Raw genomic sequence first — 20,404 nt, 5'->3', positions numbered from 1 at the left:
TGGAGGGCGATGGGAATGCTCCGTCTTGATTGGTGGCTCTACAACAGAGAGCCTAGCCCACATTCGGGCAACGGCTGGATCGCATTCACCTGCATCGCTCATACATGTTTCCTTAGGCATGGAAGGTGTAGGTACTCGGAGGCCCCTGTGCGAATTTCCACGCCGGGCCAACACCATGGAAAACAAACGCATCTTGGCTCACCGTCGGAACCACGAACCGAATACTCAAAGAAGAGACAAAAGAACCACAGTGGGAGGGGCTCTCGATCCCCGATTAACGACGGATAAATGGCTTTCTGTCTCTCTGAATCCTTACGCCCCATGGGCTGAGGCGAGAAGCGAGTGAATCGATCCATTGCCAACCCGATAGCAGAGCCTTCAATTTCCCTCGACAGGTTCGGAATATTTTCACCAAACTTCAAACATTACTCTCACCGGCGAAATATAGTGTCTCCCCACCTTTTCCTCCTCCAGCATGCCCCCTCCACGTCCGCCCTCGACGACCCCCTGATCACATCTGACGGACCCAACAACTCCACATGGATGAATCTGCACAAGATAGATTACCCAATCGGCCGTCGACTTCCACCAGCGACTTGGTTCGTCTCTCTCTGTGCCGTGTCGCGGCTCAACAATGGGACTGAGGAGGAGCACTCTGTACGGATAGGAGCTCCAAGACATCGGTCAGCCCGCCAACGCCGCTGTGTGTTCCCACACCTGCCGAGTTGTCCTTCCTCGACGCTGATTGCTTCTCTTTGCCGCGCTACGAAGATGCTTTTCCTTCTCGACGGTCCAACAATACGAAGCCAAACCATCCTGTGCCGCCATCGTATTCAATATCCCGTGCTCAGCACTGTCTTACCTCTCTCTCTCTCTCTCTCTCTCTCTCTCTCTCTCTCTCTCTCTCTCTCTTTCGCGTGGATTACCGACCGTGACAGCCGTCGCTGGCGATCGGTAGCCACTTATAGGGCAAGTGGCCACTGCTGAAACCCGCCCCTCATTCGATTGAATTGGCCTGACCTGACCTGACCTGAGCCGCCTGAAGGCTGGGCCTGACGAGATTAGTGCTGGGCCGGCTCACCTGTCGCTGGCATCCTCCGCACTTTACCACACTTGCTACGTTCAATTGCTCGCGGCTCTTCTGGGGCACGCAGGCAAGAACCAGACAGGCTCAGGAACAGGAATGGGCACATGCACAGGCACAGAGGGGACAGGGGGGAGGGGGGAGGGGGGCACTTTCATCCATGACAGAGACGTCCCTGAAGATCCCGGCCTTATCCCACGACCGTTAAGCCGCAACCCCATGTCCCACCAGCCATGTCCCTCACACGTCCACAAGAGGCTGAGTTGATTGAGGTGTGGCACTTTGTTCCGCACGAGCCAGCGGCGGCAGCACAGCAGCATGAACTTGATGAGCGAACCCAGGTCTCCAAGAGAAGATACGAGTCGGAGAGTTGCGACCTTCTCCACGCCTGTGTCGTCGTCACTCGTGCCGGAGCCACCTCCTGCGCCCATCGTCGACTGTCAAATTTCCCTTCATCCAATGCGTCCATGCTGGCTGTTGCCCATAGACACACACGCGCACATGCACACACGACAGCTGTGCACCTGTTCTGACAGAGGCTGGCATTTCATTAATCCAGTGGCCTTCAGATGTCTTTCACCCGCAACGCTGGCTGCACCCGCACCCCTCTCGACGTCGACGCACACCACTCCACCCCCCAAAATCCCCACCACGGTTCCAGGTTCGTCGTCGACGTTACATCCCCTAAAAATTCTCTTCATCCTTTTCGGGACAACAGCCTTTTGCCCACTTGCAGCAGGTTTTCTGGGTACAGCACGCTAGGTACGGAGCATCTGCCCTGCCTGACCATGCTCTCTCCGCCCTACAACTTTCCACCATGCCACTACCTGCGTGAATAGGTACAGAGCTCCCCCCCCCCCCCAAACCCTGTGCTGATGATGACTATTCACGAGTTGCAGCCGCTGCACCTGCACAGACAGTTCGGTCCAAGGTTCTTAGTAGTTTGTCGAACACCCCTCTCTGCTTCTCTGCTGCTGCTGTTGCTGCTGTTGCTGCTTCCCTTCCTCGGTTCGCTTTTGCTGCACCCCGTCTAGTGGGCATAGCTCTCTCCATCCCATCTCTCCCGAGAGCCCACAGATGACGCCCGTTGGCTCCTTCGTGAATCACCTGCAAACCATCCGTCTGTCTGCCCATGCGACTGGATAACTGTGGCCCTCCACTTGCTGAAAGTCCCCCCATCCCCTCCCCCAGGCCAGGGTTGCAGGTACGTACTCTTTCCCTCTCACACACACCACCCTCTCTGCTGGCCCGAACCCACTGGCTGGGCTTCGGTTTGAGGACGAAGGAAACGAGCCAATCATCTACGTCAAAACGTTTCGACTTGAAACAAGAGCGGCGCTCGGCGGCCAATCAGACCCTGTTTTCGACGTGACAGCGCAAGACGATCACGACAAGAGGTGTGAGCATTTGTCCAAGTTGCGCTGCGTGGTTGGAAGCCACTGGATCCAGCTGTACAGAGGAAATCCGAACGTTGGCTGTCTGACAAGGAGGGGGAGGGGAGCAGACCGGGACAGGCGGGCGGGCGTTCTGGCTTCTCGGCTCGCCTGGTGTTAACTACCTACCGCGGAGCTCTTGTGTTGCTCTCCGGATCGTGAAAAAACAGCCATGTTGTTGCTATACCACACCGTTGTTTGTTTTGTTTCCTCTTTTGGAGAGGTTGGTTCACAGAAGGGGGGGTAGGGGAGGGGGTGGTGGTTTCGGTCTGTGATCCAAGTATGATGTGCGGTATGATGCGTGTTATCCCATCTTCGCTTCCCGCGCCGCCTCTAAGGGCCTGGCTGTCTGGGCACGTCAACGAAAATAACGAAACCCACGAGGTTGAGAGCATGGTCCGTGGACGACGGGCCATGGCCCTGACAAGCACTTGGAGCCTGGAGCATTGTCTCACCGAACCAGTGGCCCGTAACCTGGCTGTCGGGAGACGGGCCCGGAGGAGGAGGGGTTGGAAGGGGGCTTTGCAACGGCTCTTTTTCTTCACGGCTGTCAGAATATCCGGCCGAGGACGACACGGTCTGTTACCGTCTGTTTTGTTTCTGATATCCTCGCTTGGTCACAGGATGAGGGATTTGAGAGTGGCTGGCGCATCGCGGGAATGGTCAGATGGCTTGTGAGATTCGACGACGACCCCGGTCTTACAAATCAGGTTTCTCGTCTGTTCTTTGACGTTTCTGCCTCGGAAGACGCAGAAAAGAAGGATTCTTCGAGCTTGGACCCGTCGCGGACGTTGGACGGTGACTCAACTCTCCCAGCATTGTCTACAACATGTCAAGGCGATGTAGCAACTGCAGTCACACGCGCAACAGTGTACTCCGCTCCGAACCTGCAGACGCGATAGGTTACCGACAGATGCAAGGTGATCGGATGGGAGAGGTATGCTTGGCCCGTCACTTTGTTAGTACTTCTTTTCGGGCGCCACCTTCTCGGGAACAAGCAAAGAGCGCTATTGTTCTCGAAGATGACATATACCCTTCCAAGTCGCATTCTGGGCTTTGCTGCGAGTGCTTGCGGGTTCCGTCCAGTCAGATTCGTCCGCGCCTGTTGGTGTGCGGTGGTGCTGGTTGCGTTCCATTTCTTCATTGCTACGTTGGTTGTTTGCTTCTTTGCCTAGCTGCCGTCCCGCCGCCGCCCTTGCTGGCTGACATGTGGTTGTGCGCTTGTCGTCGTCGACTGCATGTTGCCGCGCGCCACCGTCTTTATTGATTTTCTCGGTGGGTGGGAGGTGTAGCAATGTGCATGGGCATGGGTATGGGCAAACCAACGGCGATTTTGGGACAAGCAGTCAGCAATATGTACGCTCGGCATTGGGCGACGACATTTGCCGCGCCGCTGGTTCATCTTTTGCGAGTGCGACAGAGACAGCCTCCGATGGTGTGGTGTATGTGCCGAGAAACATCTCCGCAACGTCTTCTTTATTGAATGCCTCAGTTGTGGCGCTTGGGCGACGGTGATGCTGGGCAGAGAGTTTCCCGATGTCACGCCGCCATTGCCCAAGTTTACGGTTGAAAGTGCTTATGTAAGATTGCTGGTGCCGCAGCTGGCGCCAGGTGGATGCGATCAGTGACAGCCCATGAGCTTATCAAATCGGCGCCGGGGCCGTTATCAGAAAATTTCGAGACTCGATGCAAGTCACGATCGAGTAACGACAGATTGCGACGACCACGAATTGAAAAGCCCCACGCCCACAATTTTGACATCACGGATACCTGTGTCTCAGATTATAAAGGACGTTCGACCTTGACGTGAAATTTCGCAAAAAATGCCCAGCAGAACAGAATCCGAGGACGTCGCCATGGACGAGGCGCCCCCCTCTCACCAGCCCGAGGAGAACGAGGCCTCTGAGGAGTCGCCTGAGCAGGAGGAGGAAGAGGAGGAGGAGCCCCAGCGCGTCAAGATTGTACGGTCCCTCTCTCGATGAGAAGAAATGAGAGTTGTTTATGCTGACGGTTGGTATAGCTCCCTGGTTCAACAGACAGCGCTGCCTCATTCGAGTTCGTCGATGAGGGTCACACGCTCGGCAACGCGCTGAGATACATCATCATGAAGAAGTGAGTCAACCCTCGGGAGTTCTTATTGCCGCTCATCACTAATATACGAAAAGCCCCGACGTCGAGTTCTGTGCCTACGCCATCCCTCACCCCTCCGAGGCCAAGATGAACCTCAGAATTCAGACCTATGGTATGCTCTCTCGCCCCTTCAACACTACTGAAGCCAACTGACGTGTGCTGCAGACGGAACCGCCGTCGCTGCCCTCCAAAAGGGCCTCAAGGACCTGCAGGCCCTGAGCGACACTGTCGCGGAGGAGTTCATCCGCTCCAAGGAAGAGTTTGGACGTTCTTAGCTTAGCGAGACGGGACGAGATGTTTGCATGTCAAAACAGGCGTTTTAGGGGGTTTCCGTAAAAATCCAAGGTCATAGACAAAATGTTAATGAGCAATTGAAATGTTTTTTTTTTCTTTCTTTCCTCGAGGGTCGGACTTTTGGATTGGTTTTTTATGTACACGAGCTCTAAGCCTCTCTTTCTTACCGCTCAGTTACGACCCTGGAGGAGAGTGCATGTGGTCAGTACGGATTTGCGCAGCAGCTGTGTATATATATCTGATCCCAAGTGGGATGTCGCTTGGGAGACTCACCTCCAAGAACCCAGTCATGAAGTTGTTGGGCAACCGCTTGTCTCCTCTAAAGTTCTCCTCCTTGAAGTAGGACATGATGTGCGTGGTCTGCTTCCAGAAGTTCATCGTCTCCTGTTTGTCGTGTTGTCAGCCGTTGTTCCTCCCATCTCCCTCTCTGGCCCGGCTCGCCTCGACAGAACGACGGAGGGGGCGCATACCTGGTATTCGGCGTGGCTCTTGAAGATCAGGACGTCGACGACGGGGAGCTTCTTGGCGAACCTGTGGCGCTCAAACTCCTCGCGTATCCGGGTGCGAAGGACGGAGACGGGAAGGGGGACGTTGTACATCGTCTGGATCTCGGGCGCCTGTTTCCAATCCCTCGCGGTTAGCCTCTCGTCACCTTCTCCCATGTCCCCTCCATCCACCACTCAATCGGACAACCGACGGCCGGCCGTCTCGGATCGTCAGGAAACAGAGCGAAAAACATACAGCGCGAATCCATTCTCTGTATGAAGCGAGGACCCGTCTCTTTGCGTCGTTCCAGTTGGCCGCTGTATATCCGTCCTTGTCAGCAGCATTCTTCCGATGCGTCAATCGGGCTCAGGACGTACACTGCCGGGTCGTCTTGGCGAATTGGGTCGGTGTGATGGCCATGGTGGGCGCGCGCGGGGTGCTGGGTGAGGGATTCGGGTTCGTGATGGAGGCTTGCCCGCGGTCCGGCTATCTTGTACTGGCGGTTGGTCTTGCGGGAAGCACGCACAGCTCCAACGTTGGGAGCCGCCCAATCACGTGTGGGACTTAGTCAGCCCGGAGCTGTTGTCTGGCACGGCGGCGACGGCAGTGGGCTGATAAGATAAGCCCGTTCCTACTTTGGCCCCACTATCGAATTAAACCTCCCGACTTCACTGTTCGTCATACTCCCGCGTCGCTGCACGTTGATCCTATCTCCCTCCGAAGGTCTCAGAGAACCGTAGAATACCGCGACGCGGTCGACTTCGACACCGACCACATTCTCTAGGCGACACACCCGCCGGACAAGATGCCTCCCATGCGTCACTCGTCGAAGCGCAAGCCGCCCCCAGAAGGCTTCAGCGACATTGAAGACCAGCTCCTCATCTTCCAAAACAAGATGAAGGACGCGCAGAACAAGCCGCCGCCGACGGGCCCGAAGCACCAGGCGCAGTGGGAGATCTTTCAGATCGCACACACGCGAAGCCGCTACGTGTACGACATGTACTACGAAAAGGAGGCCATCAGCAAGCAGCTGTACGAGTGGCTGCTCAAGAACGGGTACGCAGACGCGATGCTCATTGCCAAGTGGAAGAAGCAGGGCTACGAGAAGGTGAGTCGCAGTTAGGAGCTCTGTTGGAGTCCTGTTAACGTGTTGTCCCTAGCTTTGCTGCCTGCGCTGCGTCCAGACCAAGGAGACCAACTTCAACTCGACGTGCGTATGCAGAGTTCCCAAGGCCCAGCTCAAGGGGGACCAGGAGGTGCAGTGCGTCAACTGCGGATGCCACGGCTGCGCTTCGAGTGATTAGAGAAGGATTCGACAAGTCTCACACTTGAAGAGGCCCCGTTCAGCATGGCGACACACATTCACATCATCGCGGGAGACAGGCGTTCGGCGTCATAGGAGGGTTGATCCTGACCCCGAGTACGAGACTCGGGGTCTCTTTATTTTGCTGCAAAGAGGTAGTGATCCTTTCAATTGACCGTTTTGGTATCATGATGGCCTGAACGCTAATCAAAGTAGTGCTATGCTTCGTGACGTCGTGTTCATCGTTTTGCAAAACCTGCCCGTCCGCCGCCTCGCCCAAACCGTACGCTGTTCGGTACGAATTGCAGCGCCGACATGGCTCCTGCGAGGTCCTCCATCTCAGTGTCTGGACGTTCCGTCGGGTCTGGCGATGGTGCTGCTGGCTGTGATGCTGCGGACGGGGTGTTGCCCTCATCTTCTGCCGGCGGCTTACGCCCTTCCTCCTTTTGCTTGCCGCTGCCCTGCGTCTCTAGGATGCTTGACTTCCGCTTCGACTCTTTCGTGTTGACGGCGCTGGATGACTTGCGTCGGTGATGGCCGCCTTCAACGAGTAGTGACCGCCGTCCGTCGATGCCCTCCTTGGTCACCGCAAAGAAGAAGTTCTTGGGGTACATGTGCTTGTCGATGAGATGCATCCGCCGCTTCTGCGGCGTCATGCACTTTCTCTCGCAGCCCTCAACGAAGCATGAAAACTGGGATTTGTCAGCGGTCTCCTTGCAGCCCAGGGGGCAATAGTTGACTCACCGTGTGCTCTCCTCTCTCGCGTCGCACTGCAGCAAAAGAGTCATGACACTCCTCATGGTGAACGTTGAGTAGATGCTCCGACGGCAGATTTCTACCGCACTCTAAGCACCGGTTCGTGTGCGTCTTGACATAATGCGCCTCATAGTCGTCATAAGACTTGAAGGATATAGCCTCGCGGTGAGGCGGCAGGACACACTTCATGGCAAATTCCTGAAAAGGACCCTCGGCAGGCTCCAGCTCTGTGATCTTTGTTGCGCGGTCATCTGCATCAAGGGACCTAGGGGTGGTGCTCTTGTCGGTTGCGGAATCGGCGGCGGAGGGCTCCTCTTGGTCCTCTCGTGAGCGTTTCATCTTGAGTGCGGCGAGCAATGGGGAATTGTTTACTTGCAAGGCCGCCACAGAATCCCCCCTCCACACCAGGCTTGTACAATCTCTTGTGTGCTGAAATTAGAATTCGGGAGGAGCGGGCAGGAGCATGAGTGAGGCTCAGGCCCGGGTGTAGTCAGAAACCCAACTGAAAATGGCAACCTGCGCTACCTGAGGTATGGCGTAGCTGTGCAACAGTGTTTGGTGAGAGAGACACGGCAGACAATAGCTATGGACTCGGGTATGGAATGTTTTGGGCGGTGGAAGATCAAAGACCGGGGCAGCGGCGGTGGTAGTGGTGGTAGTGGTGGTGGTGGTGGGGCACTGACGGTCAAAGACAACAAGCAGATAAGGTCAGTCAGCAGCCAGGACTCATCATTCATCAATCCCATCCCATGTCGGGCAAAAGCATGGCAAGGCAAGGAAGGGCCATTGGCCACTGGGCAGGTTGCCAGGCCCAGGCTCAGACTCGGGCTTCCTTACCTTAACAAAGAGGCGGCAGCCATTGGTGCGCAACAAAGGCTGTGCAGATGTACCTCAGTTAAGGATGGCCTGGGCTCCCTTGGACGAGGACTTGAGAGTTGGTAGGCCTTCAGCACGCAGAGGGACCCTGTGCACGGGCCATGTGCAGCTGTTGAGGGGCTCCATCCAAAATAACTGATCCCCAAGGTGGAAACACTCTTTACCATAATATACCTTGAGGTTGTTCGCGTCCCTGTGTCTTCATTGAGACCCGACATCGCCGTCTCTTTTTTTCTTCCTCTTCCTGTGCCTTCCTCTGTCTGATTGCACACGACCACCACCACTGTGTGTCCCAGTCCGAGTGCCTCTCCCCTCTTCCTTCTTTGAATGTTTGCTACTGAGTGGCGCATCGCTCGTCGCTCCTTCCCTCCGAAACCTCCACCCAATGTTTTCTTACCCGACTTCTTCACCCAAAGAACGTGCCGCCACAAGCCCTCGATCCGACTCCCCGAGCCTGTCGTTGTTGTTGTTGTCGCCTCCTGCCTCTGCCTTGGCCTCGACTCTGCAAAGCGCCTGCCACCTCCCAAGTTATGGATCGCGCGCGCACTCAGGGATCGGTTTCGAGAGCGTGTGAGCACAGCACCTAGCTACGGGCTCCTTCTTTTTTGGCCTTGTCTTTGATCTTTGGATTCCCGGGGTTCCTCTACTCCAAACACCACAACACCATCGCAACAATACCCCTCTAGGCACAGGGCCTGATCCTGTGCTTTCCACCATGGCAGACCACACTGAGACAGCAAAGGATTGCTGGCAGTAAGTCCATCCATCCCCTTGTCCTCTTCCCCTCCATTGTGCCTGGGAGGGGGCGGACGTCTTTGGGCGCATCTGCCGGAGGCCCCGCGGTCCTTCCCCTGCCTTCCAATGATGACTGACGATAATTAGCTATGCGCAAAAGGTCCGCAAGCAATTGCAGAAGGAGCTGGAGAAGCTCAAGAACGACTCCGAGGGAAACGAGCTTAAGCGATTCGAGGCTCTCGAAAACGTCATTGCCAGGTACGCACGGAGCCGTCTCTGCGATTGGAGAGGGCCTGCTAATTCGAACCCAGTCTCCGGCTCGCCTGCATCCAAACCATTTTTCATTCGTTCGAGTATGGAACCGCCGAAAAGGTTGACAACAGCCTGTGGCAGGCGCACAGCCTCGTCAACTCCGAGTATCGTAAGGCCTCCCTCCGCCTGAAGGGCTCGCAGCACAATGTGCTCAAGCGCAAACTCGACAAGATGTACATGGCCTTCCTCAAGACGGCGCAAGGCTTCTACATTGCCTACATCCAGCGTCTGGCCGCTGTCTTTCCCGTGCCCGAGCTTCTGCGCATCGCCAAGGGCATCAAGGCCGAGAACCTCGTCGAGCAGAACCCGATCGCGAACGTCACGCCCGTCGTGCGCCAATGCATCCTCAAGTTCTGCCATGCGGCGCTCATCCACCTTGGCGACCTTTCCAGATACCGCACGCAGAATCGCCCCAAAGTCCCTTATGAGGCGGCTTTGGTCTACTATTCGCTCGCTCACGACATCATACCAACCTCGGGCTTCGCCCACCACCAGATGGGCATCATCTACCTGGATGAAAAGAAGCACCTGGACATCATATACCACTTCTACCGCGCCCTGGCTATCGAGGAGCCTCATCCCATGGCGACACAAAATCTCGAGGCCGAACTCAAGACCGTTCAGCAGCCGTCAACCCCAGCTCGTCGCGCTGGCCCCCCGGACCCGCAGGAGGCTTTCGTACTCTGGTTCGTCCGTCTGCACTCCCATCTCTACAAGGGGGAGCCGTTCCCGCAGCACCAAGAGCTCGAAGATGAGGTGATCTCCCGACTGGAGATGGCCATCAAGGCGCCAAACACGCGGGAGATGCTACAGAAGATGGTTCTACTTAATATTGCGGCCTTTCATCATTCTAACAGAAAAATGACCAGTATGTTGTCCGTCTACTCTCGAGAACGGTTTGCTGACTTCGCCTAGATAAGTGGACTATCGCTGCCTCGCGATCCTCGCACTTCATCCTGCGTCTGAACGCCCGCTTCTTCTCGACGTTTTGCCGCCTTCTCAAGAAGGAGGTGGAAGACATCATTGAACGACAAGCAAAGGGCGAACAGACTTCCGCAGACGGTGCCAGGAAGGAGGCGGATAAGATCACGCCCCTGCTCGAAAATACCCTGCGCTTTGTGCGCCTCTACGCAGCTTGGCTCGTGGCCTGCCGCGTTGAGATTCTCAACGCCCAAGACCCTCTCGAGCCTTTCGTCAAGAACATGTACAAGGACTTCGCAAAGGCCCTGACTGTTCTGTGCGAGATGTATGGCAATGAAGATCTCAAACTGACGCCTTATCTGCTTCCCGAGGACCAGGAATCCGTAGGACTACTTCCCCTCTACGGCTTGCAGCTGCCAGAGACCTGCCGCATTCACTACGAAGAGGGCACCCGAACGGTCAAGCCACAGGCTATTCATTACGACGGCCAGCAACTCGATGCTCTTCACGAGGTATTCGCCAGAGTGTTGAACACGATCAAGTGCGGATTCTTCCTGGCCAACGACGACACCAACTTTCCCTTCTCATACGGCACGTCAACTAAGGGTCTTACGTTTACTTTCGAGGAGGACTACGTTGCCAAACCGACAGCCCAACCGCCCGCAAGACCAGCTGTTGAGGATAGCGCGCCTGCGCGGCCCCCGTCTGCTCCCAAGGAAGCGGCACGAACAAAGCATGTCCAAAAGGCGCCGTCCAGATCGGCACCAAAAATACCGCCACCTAAGCCTACCCTGTCACGGACGCAACAACAGCAGCACACGCCTGGCCGCAACAGCAACAAGACCCAGGGCCAGTCCGAGTACGATTTCAGTTCCGATACCGATATGCTGAACATGGTCAACGACTTCCTGATGCCTCCTAGCGCCACCCATGCTTCCCCTGTCCAGAGTCCCGAAGACACCTCGTACGGAATGAACTCGGCAATGGCAAACGAGGTATTCGGTGTGCCCCCGACTAACAGTCCGCCCGCACTCGGATCCGCCACCGGGAAAACGTTCCCCAGCTTGCCATGGAACATGATTTACACACCAACACCGCACACCAAGAATTCTGAGCTGACACCGCCAGACCGTGCTGCGCGAGACGCGGCTGCGAGGAGGTCCTTCGATGCCGGCGCGCCTGCGAGAAATGTCCAGATCTCTAGCACAGGTCTCCTCGATGACCCCTTCGCGGATGGGCCAGACGGGCAGTACTTGCCACTGCAGCAACAGCAGCAGCAACGACGCTACCCAGGTACACCTGACTTGAATGCTCACCAAGATCGTCTGTTGCAGGCCTTTGGCAAGCAGCCGACAGACACAAGATCTATGAGCCGTGATTTCTCGGGAGGCTACGGGCTTTGGAACAGTGCATACCCAGAGATCAGCCCGAATGCACTCCAGCCGCGAGCGTCATCCGCTCATGTACGCTCGCTGAGCGGAGCTCGGCCTCAGTATGCCCCTCAAAGCCCCAACGTGTCCCAGGCCGGAGAGAACTTTCCCTTGTCGTCAGACACTCAGTTCTCCAACAACAGCGGCATTTTCCAGAGCACTCCGTGCAACGGGATCGCGTATACTGCAACGACCGCATTTGGACGTGGTCCCATCGCCCACATGACGGAGGATCCCACTCACTACAAGAACCTGGTCAGACAAAACGGTGGTGCTGCTACTGACGGCTACACTGCGGGCTACAATGACATGATCCTACAGTCCGCTATGGCCGACGAGATGAGGCGCGCCTCGGGCCAGAACCTGCGTCGCTGAGGGGCACTGAGGGATATGACTTGCTACTGAAAACACATACCCAAACAAGCCCAGCCCACCACCGCTTTGCTGGTCGCGCGGCTGGCAGATGAGAACATCATCTTTGCTATTGCGATGTGAGCTTGATGTGAAGCCGCTCCGAGTGACGTGCAAGCTGACCATGCGTACAGGGAAGGACAACTCAAGGTGCCAGCCAATCGCCGAATAATCTTTGCTCTCACGAATTGCTTTTTGTCGGGCGGGTTTCACATGACAGGACGGAGGAGACTAGTCAAGGGTTGTTCACCAGGCTGTTCTTGTACAGCCAAATCGTTCCTTCATATTGTTTACTATTTCATGACCCAGGGCTCGGATCGTGGAAGATGTCAGGCCCAGATTGCGAGTTGATGCAAGTGCTATTGCCACTCATTTGATGCTCCCCCCGGGAGCCAACGCCGTTGTTGAAACCTTTTCCCTTTGACCCCCTCAACGCCAGACTGTCGAAATGGACGCATATGCTCTAGGCATTAGATGCAGGCTGCCATGCCTACAGTTTAAGCAGAGTAGGTCTGTTTGGGGAAGGGGTAGCTAGAAAACATTGTTAGCAAATGATCGAAAAATATCACAAAAGGCGTGCCCATGTGAGAAAGAAGTGATGACTTACGAAGGACCAAGCTCCTGGATGCTGAGCTTAGCCAGCCACTGGCCCATGTCGATGGACTCGTCGAGAGACTTGCCGTCGACGATACCGGCCATGAGACCACCGGCGAAGGCGTCACCGGCACCGTTGGTGTCGTTGATCTGCTCCTTGGCAATAGGCTTGACGGGGTACTCCTTGACGGTGTCCTCGCCCTGGACGGCAACGAGGGTGGGCTCGGTGCCCTGGGTGACGATTGCGACGCGCTTCCGCTTCTCGTTCTTCTTGGGCAGGTTGGCGAGGGCCTTGGCGATCTCCTTGAGGTCGGTGGTGCCAAGGTTGTGAGCCTCAGCGTAGGCGGCGGCCTCGGTCTCGTTGCCGATGACGTAGTCCCAGTAGGGGGCGCTGGCGTCGAGGGGGTCCTTGAAGAACTGGCAGATGAAGGGGGCGGACAAGCTCACGGCGAAGATCTTGTTGTTCTTGGCAGCCTCCTCGGCGAGCTTCTGGATGGCCGGGGGGCAGACGGTGAAGTGGTAGCCACCAATGTAGTAGGCCTGGGCGCCCTCAACGAGGGCCCAGACGTCGGGGCGGGTGAGGTGCTCGAGGTCGTAGTGGTTGGCAGCGCCGAGGTCGGTGCACATGGAGCGGTCGTGGCCGGTAATGACAACGCCGCAGCGGCCGGTGGCGATCTTTGGGTCGACGCGGTACTCGACGCGCAGGCCGGCGGTCTTCACGGCATCGTGGAGGATGGCGGCGTACTTGTCGTCGCCGACACCGCCGAGGTAGACGACGGAGTTGGGGGGCAGGATGTACTGGGCACCGCGGGCGGTGTTCTGGGCGGCGCCACCGGCGATGAGCTTGGCGTCGTAGTTGTTGAGGAGGTCCTCGTAGATGCCGAGGTGCTTCTCCTCGGCGAGGATGGCGTCGTTGGCCTTGAGGCCGTACTTTTCGAGGAGGGCCTCGTTGCCAACTGCTTGGATATCTAGTGGTGGGGTGTTAGCCTCTTTTTTTTCGGTCCGGTCCGTTTGGGGGGAGCTCGGTGTTAAGGGAGGAGGGGTAAGTTGGGTGTTGGTGAGGAGGGGCAGTTGCGCGGTTGCCCCTCGTTTTGAGAGATAGAAGCGTTGTAAATCTTACCAAGCAGAGGGTTCTCGAGGCAGAGAAGACGGAATTCCTTGGAGGCCATTTTGTTCAATTGAGGTATTCTGGGGTGTACGGAGGAGGTGTGGAAGAGACGGTGGGAGAAGGGGGAGCTCTTTTCAGAGATTTTGATTTTGGTGCTCCGGCGGCAAGTGCTGTAGCAGGTGATGGTGGGGTCAACAGCGTTGGACCTGTCGGAGGAGGTGGGGTGGTGGGAGAAACGTGCTTGAGGGCGGGCAGCTGAGCTCGCCGAAGGGAGGACGGTGGCAGGGATGGTGGGGCGAGTCGAAAAGGTTCTTGTCGCTGTTGCATCGAGTGAGATTGCCGCGAGTCTGAGCTGTGGCACCAGCAACGGCCGGTGCTTGGTGAGACACCTGACCGAGGCGGTGACGGACGACATTATTTGGGTTGATTGGTCTGATCGGACGGATGTCAATTGATGGAGTTTGGTGATGGAATCTGGGGAACACTGGATTCACTGGTTTGGTGACCCGGGTGGGTGTCAGTTTTTGTGCCCGGTCCCCTAGAGTCAGATCATGCCACTTACGAGCTGATGATGAGAGCGGGAGCAGTCACGAGATGGCGCGGTTTCCTGTTCTGTAATATTTCAGATTGACGAACCCATGTTACCAGGGCATCTTGGTCTGTTGAAGAAAACCAGAAAGCTACGTAAAGGCAGCCGGCCTCTCCTCTCTTGACAAGTCCATAACCCCGTTTTGATTTTGATCAGCTCGTACGCACAAACTCCGGCCTCTTTCTTTTTTGGTCATCTTCACTCATCACATTCTTGGTCCCGCGAAGTACACGTGCCTCCCTCTTGACGGGGGGAATCATGGCGTGTTCATTCAATGCTCAAAATGCCTTTTTGTACTTGCCGACGAGCTACCAGGTGAACTGCCCTCGCGAGTACCCTCAAAAGATGCCAGCCGCGTAACACCAACCCAATGGAACCCTGAAATCCAGCCAGACTATGACATTTATTCCTTGGTCTTCTGGGTACCACGGAGGAGACCAGTACGTCTGGCAGCAATAAGACCGGCCTTCTGTCCCTGGGCGGCGTAGCGAGAGATGGTAGAGGCCTTTCCGATATGCTGGTGGTTACCACCACCGTGGGGATGGTCGACGGGGTTCATGGCAACACCACGAGTCTTGGGCCAGCTGTTGCGCTTGACAGCGAATTTGTGCTTGGCGCGGGAAGCCTCTGTAGGAGTTTGTTAGCGATTCCGTTCCCTCTCTCATACTGTTCCCCAAACTTCAAATTTCCAATGACCACGGGCAAAAACGTACTCAGGAGGGGCTTGTCGGTACGGCCACCACCGGCAACAATACCGATCATGCCACGGGCGGCAGAGTGGACGACCTTCTTGGCGCCGGAGGGGAGCTTGATGCGGGTCTTGCCCTCATCGGGGTTGTGGCCGACAACGGTGATGTAGTTGCCGGAGGTGCGGCCGAGAGTGCCACGGTCACCGATCTTGGTCTCGACGTTGGAGACGACGGTACCCTCAGGCATGGAGCCGAGGGGGAGGACGTTGCCGACGGTCAGGGCGGCCTTCTTGCCGGCGTAGATGAACTGGCCGGTGTACATGCCCTCGTTGGCGATGAAGGTCTCGGTGTGCTGCTTGAACTTGTAGGGGTCGCGGAAGACGACCTGGGCGAGAGGAGCACCACGGCCGGGGTCGTGGATGATGTCCTTCACGACACCGCGGACGTAGCCGTGACGCTCGGCATAGTCGAGGTTACGGAACTGGGCGGGGGCCTATTTTTGCGAATCGTTAGGATTCTGAAAATTGTCGTGCGCTGCGGGCGCAATTATTCGGGAGCGGGATTTCGATGCTCACCTTGTTCAGGCGGGTGTTGGCCGTGAAGATGCTTCCACGGCCCTTCCTCTGGTTGCGGATCTGGAGGCGAGACTGTCAGCGATCATGGTTCCTCCCATCGTTGTTCTTCCATCATCGAAAAAAGTTCGCGGGTTTCGGGTCGACGAAATTCGGAAATGTGGCAGCGACAGCGAGCCGCAAGTCGAGAACCGTCTATTCGCAATGATGGATGATCGTCAATAGAGTAATTACTTACAACGCGACCCATTTTGGCAGTCCTCTGGCGGTCGGAGGGCTAGGTGTTGTCGACGGTGGTGATGGTTGGGAATTTTTGCAACGAACTCCAGTGACAAGGTAATTTTGGGAAGCAGCTCTGGTGGGCGGAATTCGGGGCTCTCGCTAGAGCACGTGCCTGGTCACCTGATCTTCTGCAGAGGAAAAAAAAAATCGAGCGGTGCCAAGTGAGAAGTGGAAGAAGCTCGGACGGCAAGAATCCAGGCTCCACGGTGAGTCGGCGCGCGGACCCACCCTGACATCCACCCCGCTTGCTGTTGGCCAGCCTTGACCCGTCGAACGGAACGCCTGCACCGCGTCACGATCTCCGCACTTTTACCCTCACCTCCCGAACGTCCTCTTGACGGCCTCATTGGCCTATGTCCACGACACGGTCGACGGCGATGTGCACGACAGTCCCTTGTTCAGCTAAATTTCGCGGATATGATGCTCATTCAACACACAATCGGTGTTTAGTGCATCAACTCATGAGTGGTTTCTCTCTGCTCCTCTCATCCGTTTCGCTCCATTTGTGGCTGCATTTGCTAAATGTCTTGTCAAGGTTGATGAAATCGACTTGGATTCGGCGTGTGTTCTGGGCGGGTACCGTCTAGAGACGCCTCGTGGATTTTGGGTGAGGTTACGCCCCAGGGTCAAGGGCGGCAAATGGTGTGGTCCAGCGATCAACGTCATCGGCATCACCCCTGAACAAGAGCATCTCACGCGCACCGGTATCGCGTCCATGTCTTGCCAGGCTTCATTTCGCATGCTCTAGGCCCTTTTCTGCGCGAATTGCTGTCAGAACCGTCAGGTACGGGATCAGCACGTACGGTTGCGAGCAATCGCCGTCGTGTCCGGCTGCCTCTAGTGAGGCGCCATTGGACAACCACTCGGGCTTCATCAACACCGCGGAATGAACGCCAGGAGCATGTTTCTGACATCGGCCTCGCGGTCCCGCCGGTTCACGGGTGCCTCCAGCGTCATCAGCTGTCCCCAATACTGATAGCCTCAAATGGGTGCTGTCGGACGACCGCAAATGCTGGGCTACTTTTCGCAACATTTGCACTGCATTTGCATCGCGATAGCTTCAATCTTTTCGAGGTTGGCGAGGTAGGCTCCCAGACGCAAAGTTGCGTGGGTGTACGGTCTGGGTGAACCGGTTTCGCTGCACGGTCATGTGACATGTGATCCAGACAGTGGACAGCGGGTACGGGGATTCCGCAGGAATGCACCATGGATCGCAGCAACCATTAAGACTCGGCACCAAGCATCAGCCATCTTCCCATCGTGCCCGAATCGTTTAGGAGCTGGTTGAAAAGACACGTGCAGGTCGTTATCATTTTGGCTTGGAGCGTCTACCGCAAGGTGTGGGGGCCGAACGCAAGGGTGAAGTCGACATCAGCGGAAAGTCGAGCAATTACCCACGGCGGGAATGGCATCAGTTTTGGCCGTTCGATATGTGCAGGACACAATGGTTGGCAGCCCGCGTGCTCTGCACACAGCGACTGCGTGCATCCAGACGGCAGGGGTATCACAACTAGCCGCCACTTCACTGGTGCACCACAGAGGTTCATTTCCGGTCCAAGCAAGGGAGCACGGCTCTACACTCGAGGAGGATGATATCGGATTTCACGGCCACGAAGAAATCGTAGGCAGGCGCGGTGTTGGGAAGAAGGTTTGTCTGGCCTAGGATGCCTACAGTGACCGCTGAGGTGGGGTACGGCCGAACTGACGTGGGTGCTCCAAGATCTTGAGGGCAAGGCCATTGAAGCATTATCCACCAGGTGCGCAAACAGGGCGAAGTGGACGGACGGCAACGGGCAGGTAGCATGAGGAAGAAAGCAGCAGATGGAGAAAAAAGCTCGCAGCCGTAACGACCTGTTGAGTCTTTGATACCTCACTGCGCTGCGTAACGGAGAGAGAACGTAGGTAGGCATATTAGAATTCAAATGACTCGGGCCTATCAGAGAGAGAACCAGGCCCGAAGAAGATGCGGCTCAAGCGTGACTTAATTAGACCGATGGTGGGCGTTCGAAACTTCCTCGCTCGACATACACCGTCGCGCCCCTACACCTCCACCCACCTTTAGTTCAACCACCACGATACCCACCCCCATCAATCTCCCAGAACCACACACAACAGCCATCACCAAAGAAAAATAGTGCAAGATGGCCGACGACGATTCTTCCGACCTGTCGTCGTTGTCGTCGCTGTCGCCAGTGCCCTCCGACATCGAGTCTGACGCCGTTCCCGAGCCGGAGCCCAAGAAGGATGGCATCCTGAAGTTCTTCCCCAAGCTCGCCAAAGGCAAGAAGGCTTCTGTGGCCAAGAAGGAAGCTTCACCGCCCCCGCGCAAGAGGTCGCCCTCTCCGCCGCACGAGAACGCATTCGAGGACAATCAAGACATCGCAGTACGTCTGTTGTCGCGTCGAGTCGCGCAAAAAACGCGGTTATTCGCGTCCCCCACGTCATAGGGCCCTGCTAACAAGCCTTCAGTTCCTCGTCATGTTCCGAAGCCGATTCAACGATGCCTTCCCCAAGTCCCTGGCCAACTTTGGCCCCCAAGAGCTCGAGCGCGACATCATTGATAACCCTCCTGGCGAACGAGTCGAGGCGTTCCTCTGTGGTCTCCTGTTCTTGCTCCTCAACCGCAAACAGGACGTCAAGTACGTCAATGCGCCAGCTCCGACATGGTTCATACGGGTTGCTAATTGAATTGCTAGGGCTGGTCAATACTCGAAGGCTCTGGACGATGCCCTTTCCGCACACAAGGCGCAGTGGCCGCGGGAGTGGGAGGGCGTCAACCCGCTCTCGGGGGGCAACACTTTCCACACCCTCGCGCCCACCCAGAGAGTACGTGCAGAAGCCCCAAATCCTCGATGCATGTCTTTCAACCCTTCGCAGCATGCTAATTAAGTCTCTAGCTCTCTCTACTCCGAGCGTTGGCCCTGTGGTCTCTCTCCGCGTCCGAGACCGTCAAGACGATCATCAACAAGTCCTACAAGGGAAACCGCCACGAAGACGACCTGAACCAACCACTCTCTGTCCAACCGTGGGGCTCTGATAGTGACAAGAGGCGCTACTTTTTGATTGAGGGTTTGGACGACACTGCATTCCGTGTGTACCGTGAGAGCAACCCCGCCGGCTTCAATCGCACGTGGTGGTCGGTCGCCGGGTCAATCGATGAGATCAAGGCCCTCGCTGAGAAGCTGGAGACCAAGGATGGCGGACCCAAGGCCAGGAAGCTTGCTGAGAAGATGATGGCTGCAATTCCTCGGTTCGAGGCCACTGAGGAGGTGAGTTTGACTACCTGGACACCCGGATGTCTCAGCATGCATGTACTAATTTTTGCAGAAACGCCGTCGCAGAGAGTATCGCCAGGCCCAGAAGGCTCGTTTCAAGCGCCCAGAGCCGGGCTACTCATCCTATGAGGGCCGCACAAGAGGCAAGCGTATCAAGTACAACTACTCCGACGACGAAGACTTCCTTACGGATTCCTCATACAAGCGCTCTGCGCGCAACACGGGAACCAACACACCAGCGGAACCCGCCGGGCCCGTCACCACTGCCAGCGGTCGTCAGATCAAAGCCCCGACTCGCCTCAATGCAAGCAGTGCCGCTGGTAGCGTCAACGGTGACTCTGGAGATTCTCGGCAGCAATCGCCTGCTCTTGGAGCCGGTGGCAGGCCACGCAGAGCTGCCGCAGTCAACCACGGCACCAATGGATGGTCATCGTCGAGAGGCACCCGCGGCCGGGGACGTGGTTCGACTGATGAGGACGAGGACGATGCTAGTGAGCCTGACCTTGGCGATGACGAAGAGGACCACGTCCCGGATGAGAGCGAGGACGAAGAAGACGACATGGACGGAGACGAACAGATGCTCGATGACGATGATGTTATTGAAGAACCGAAGAAGAGCTTGATCGTCAAGCTATCAGTGAAGAAGTCGCCGACCTCGGCAAAGACGGCCATGATTACTCCTGGGCCGGAGGATGAGGCCGCCAGCAATGGCCAGATGGATGAGATTATTGCGAATCCCAGGGAGAAGACGCCGGAGCCCGTCATCAATGTTGCCACCAACAAGCAACCCTTGAGCCCTGCGGCACCGAAGACTTCTCTGGCTTTTAGAGGAAGCCCAGACAAGCCGCAATCTCTGCCGCAGGCCGTCGACGTCGGCCACCGAGAGTAGGCCTCTCCTGTGACCGATCTTCACGACTTTGGAGGCGTTTAGGGAAAACATACCAGATGGCGTACGGTTCATTGAACGGCACAACGGAATGAATGGGCGATTTTTTGTACGAGCAAATGCTTTACCATAGACAGTACTACGGCCAGTACTGAGGTTATTTGACGCATTCTTTGATGCGACGGTACCCAAACGGTACCCGGTTTGCAGAGGGGTCTCTGCTTTAGTTTAGTTTAGT

At 56.5% G+C, this 20,404-nt stretch overlaps 8 protein-coding genes across 8 annotated transcripts; 4 read left to right on the top strand and 4 right to left on the bottom strand.

Moving 5' to 3' along the window:
• Positions 1-4,340: 4,340 nt before the first annotated feature.
• RPC19 (DNA-directed RNA polymerases I and III subunit RPAC2) lies at positions 4,341-4,922 on the top strand (the record flags this gene model as incomplete). The annotated part of the gene is made up of 4 exons (XM_037316599.1): positions 4,341-4,478; positions 4,538-4,629; positions 4,683-4,759; positions 4,813-4,922. 4 exons carry the CDS (start codon positions 4,341-4,343, stop codon positions 4,920-4,922), a joined length of 417 nt encoding a protein of 138 aa, XP_037185812.1.
• A 189-nt stretch (positions 4,923-5,111) lies between these two features.
• On the bottom strand, positions 5,112-5,847 carry CGCA056_v001338 (NADH-ubiquinone oxidoreductase 14.8 kDa subunit; the record flags this gene model as incomplete). The annotated part of the gene is made up of 5 exons (XM_037316598.1): positions 5,112-5,123; positions 5,215-5,325; positions 5,412-5,558; positions 5,683-5,744; positions 5,805-5,847. The coding sequence occupies 5 exons, from the start codon at positions 5,845-5,847 to the stop codon at positions 5,112-5,114; spliced, it is 375 nt and encodes a 124-aa protein (XP_037185811.1).
• A 385-nt stretch (positions 5,848-6,232) lies between these two features.
• On the top strand, positions 6,233-6,731 carry cwf14 (Pre-mRNA-splicing factor cwf14; the record flags this gene model as incomplete). The annotated part of the gene is made up of 2 exons (XM_037316597.1): positions 6,233-6,535; positions 6,588-6,731. 2 exons carry the CDS (start codon positions 6,233-6,235, stop codon positions 6,729-6,731), a joined length of 447 nt encoding a protein of 148 aa, XP_037184926.1.
• Positions 6,732-6,969: 238 nt separating this feature from the next.
• ZNF511 (Zinc finger protein 511) lies at positions 6,970-7,825 on the bottom strand (the record flags this gene model as incomplete). Its single annotated transcript, XM_037316596.1, has 2 exons — positions 6,970-7,422; positions 7,475-7,825. 2 exons carry the CDS (start codon positions 7,823-7,825, stop codon positions 6,970-6,972), a joined length of 804 nt encoding a protein of 267 aa, XP_037184925.1.
• Positions 7,826-9,077: 1,252 nt separating this feature from the next.
• On the top strand, positions 9,078-12,135 carry SMG7 (the record flags this gene model as incomplete). Its single annotated transcript, XM_037316595.1, has 4 exons — positions 9,078-9,115; positions 9,245-9,355; positions 9,409-10,277; positions 10,325-12,135. 4 exons carry the CDS (start codon positions 9,078-9,080, stop codon positions 12,133-12,135), a joined length of 2,829 nt encoding a protein of 942 aa, XP_037184928.1.
• Positions 12,136-12,668: 533 nt separating this feature from the next.
• ado1 (Adenosine kinase) lies at positions 12,669-13,934 on the bottom strand (the record flags this gene model as incomplete). Its single annotated transcript, XM_037316594.1, has 3 exons — positions 12,669-12,702; positions 12,779-13,733; positions 13,886-13,934. 3 exons carry the CDS (start codon positions 13,932-13,934, stop codon positions 12,669-12,671), a joined length of 1,038 nt encoding a protein of 345 aa, XP_037184927.1.
• A 931-nt stretch (positions 13,935-14,865) lies between these two features.
• On the bottom strand, positions 14,866-15,973 carry RPL2 (60S ribosomal protein L2; the record flags this gene model as incomplete). The annotated part of the gene is made up of 4 exons (XM_037316593.1): positions 14,866-15,089; positions 15,176-15,644; positions 15,727-15,786; positions 15,962-15,973. The coding sequence occupies 4 exons, from the start codon at positions 15,971-15,973 to the stop codon at positions 14,866-14,868; spliced, it is 765 nt and encodes a 254-aa protein (XP_037185814.1).
• Positions 15,974-18,146: 2,173 nt separating this feature from the next.
• On the top strand, positions 18,147-20,169 carry CGCA056_v001332 (uncharacterized protein; the record flags this gene model as incomplete). Its single annotated transcript, XM_037316592.1, has 5 exons — positions 18,147-18,389; positions 18,475-18,644; positions 18,702-18,831; positions 18,903-19,274; positions 19,333-20,169. The coding sequence occupies 5 exons, from the start codon at positions 18,147-18,149 to the stop codon at positions 20,167-20,169; spliced, it is 1,752 nt and encodes a 583-aa protein (XP_037184920.1).
• Between the last annotated feature and the right edge of the window lie 235 nt (positions 20,170-20,404).

The sequence above is a fragment of the Colletotrichum aenigma genome, assembly GCF_013390185.1.
Source record: "Colletotrichum aenigma strain Cg56 chromosome Unknown KSG_Cg56_contig01, whole genome shotgun sequence".
Taxonomy (NCBI): Eukaryota; Fungi; Ascomycota; class Sordariomycetes; order Glomerellales; family Glomerellaceae; genus Colletotrichum; species Colletotrichum aenigma.
This window is presented reverse-complemented; position numbering and strand designations above follow the sequence as displayed.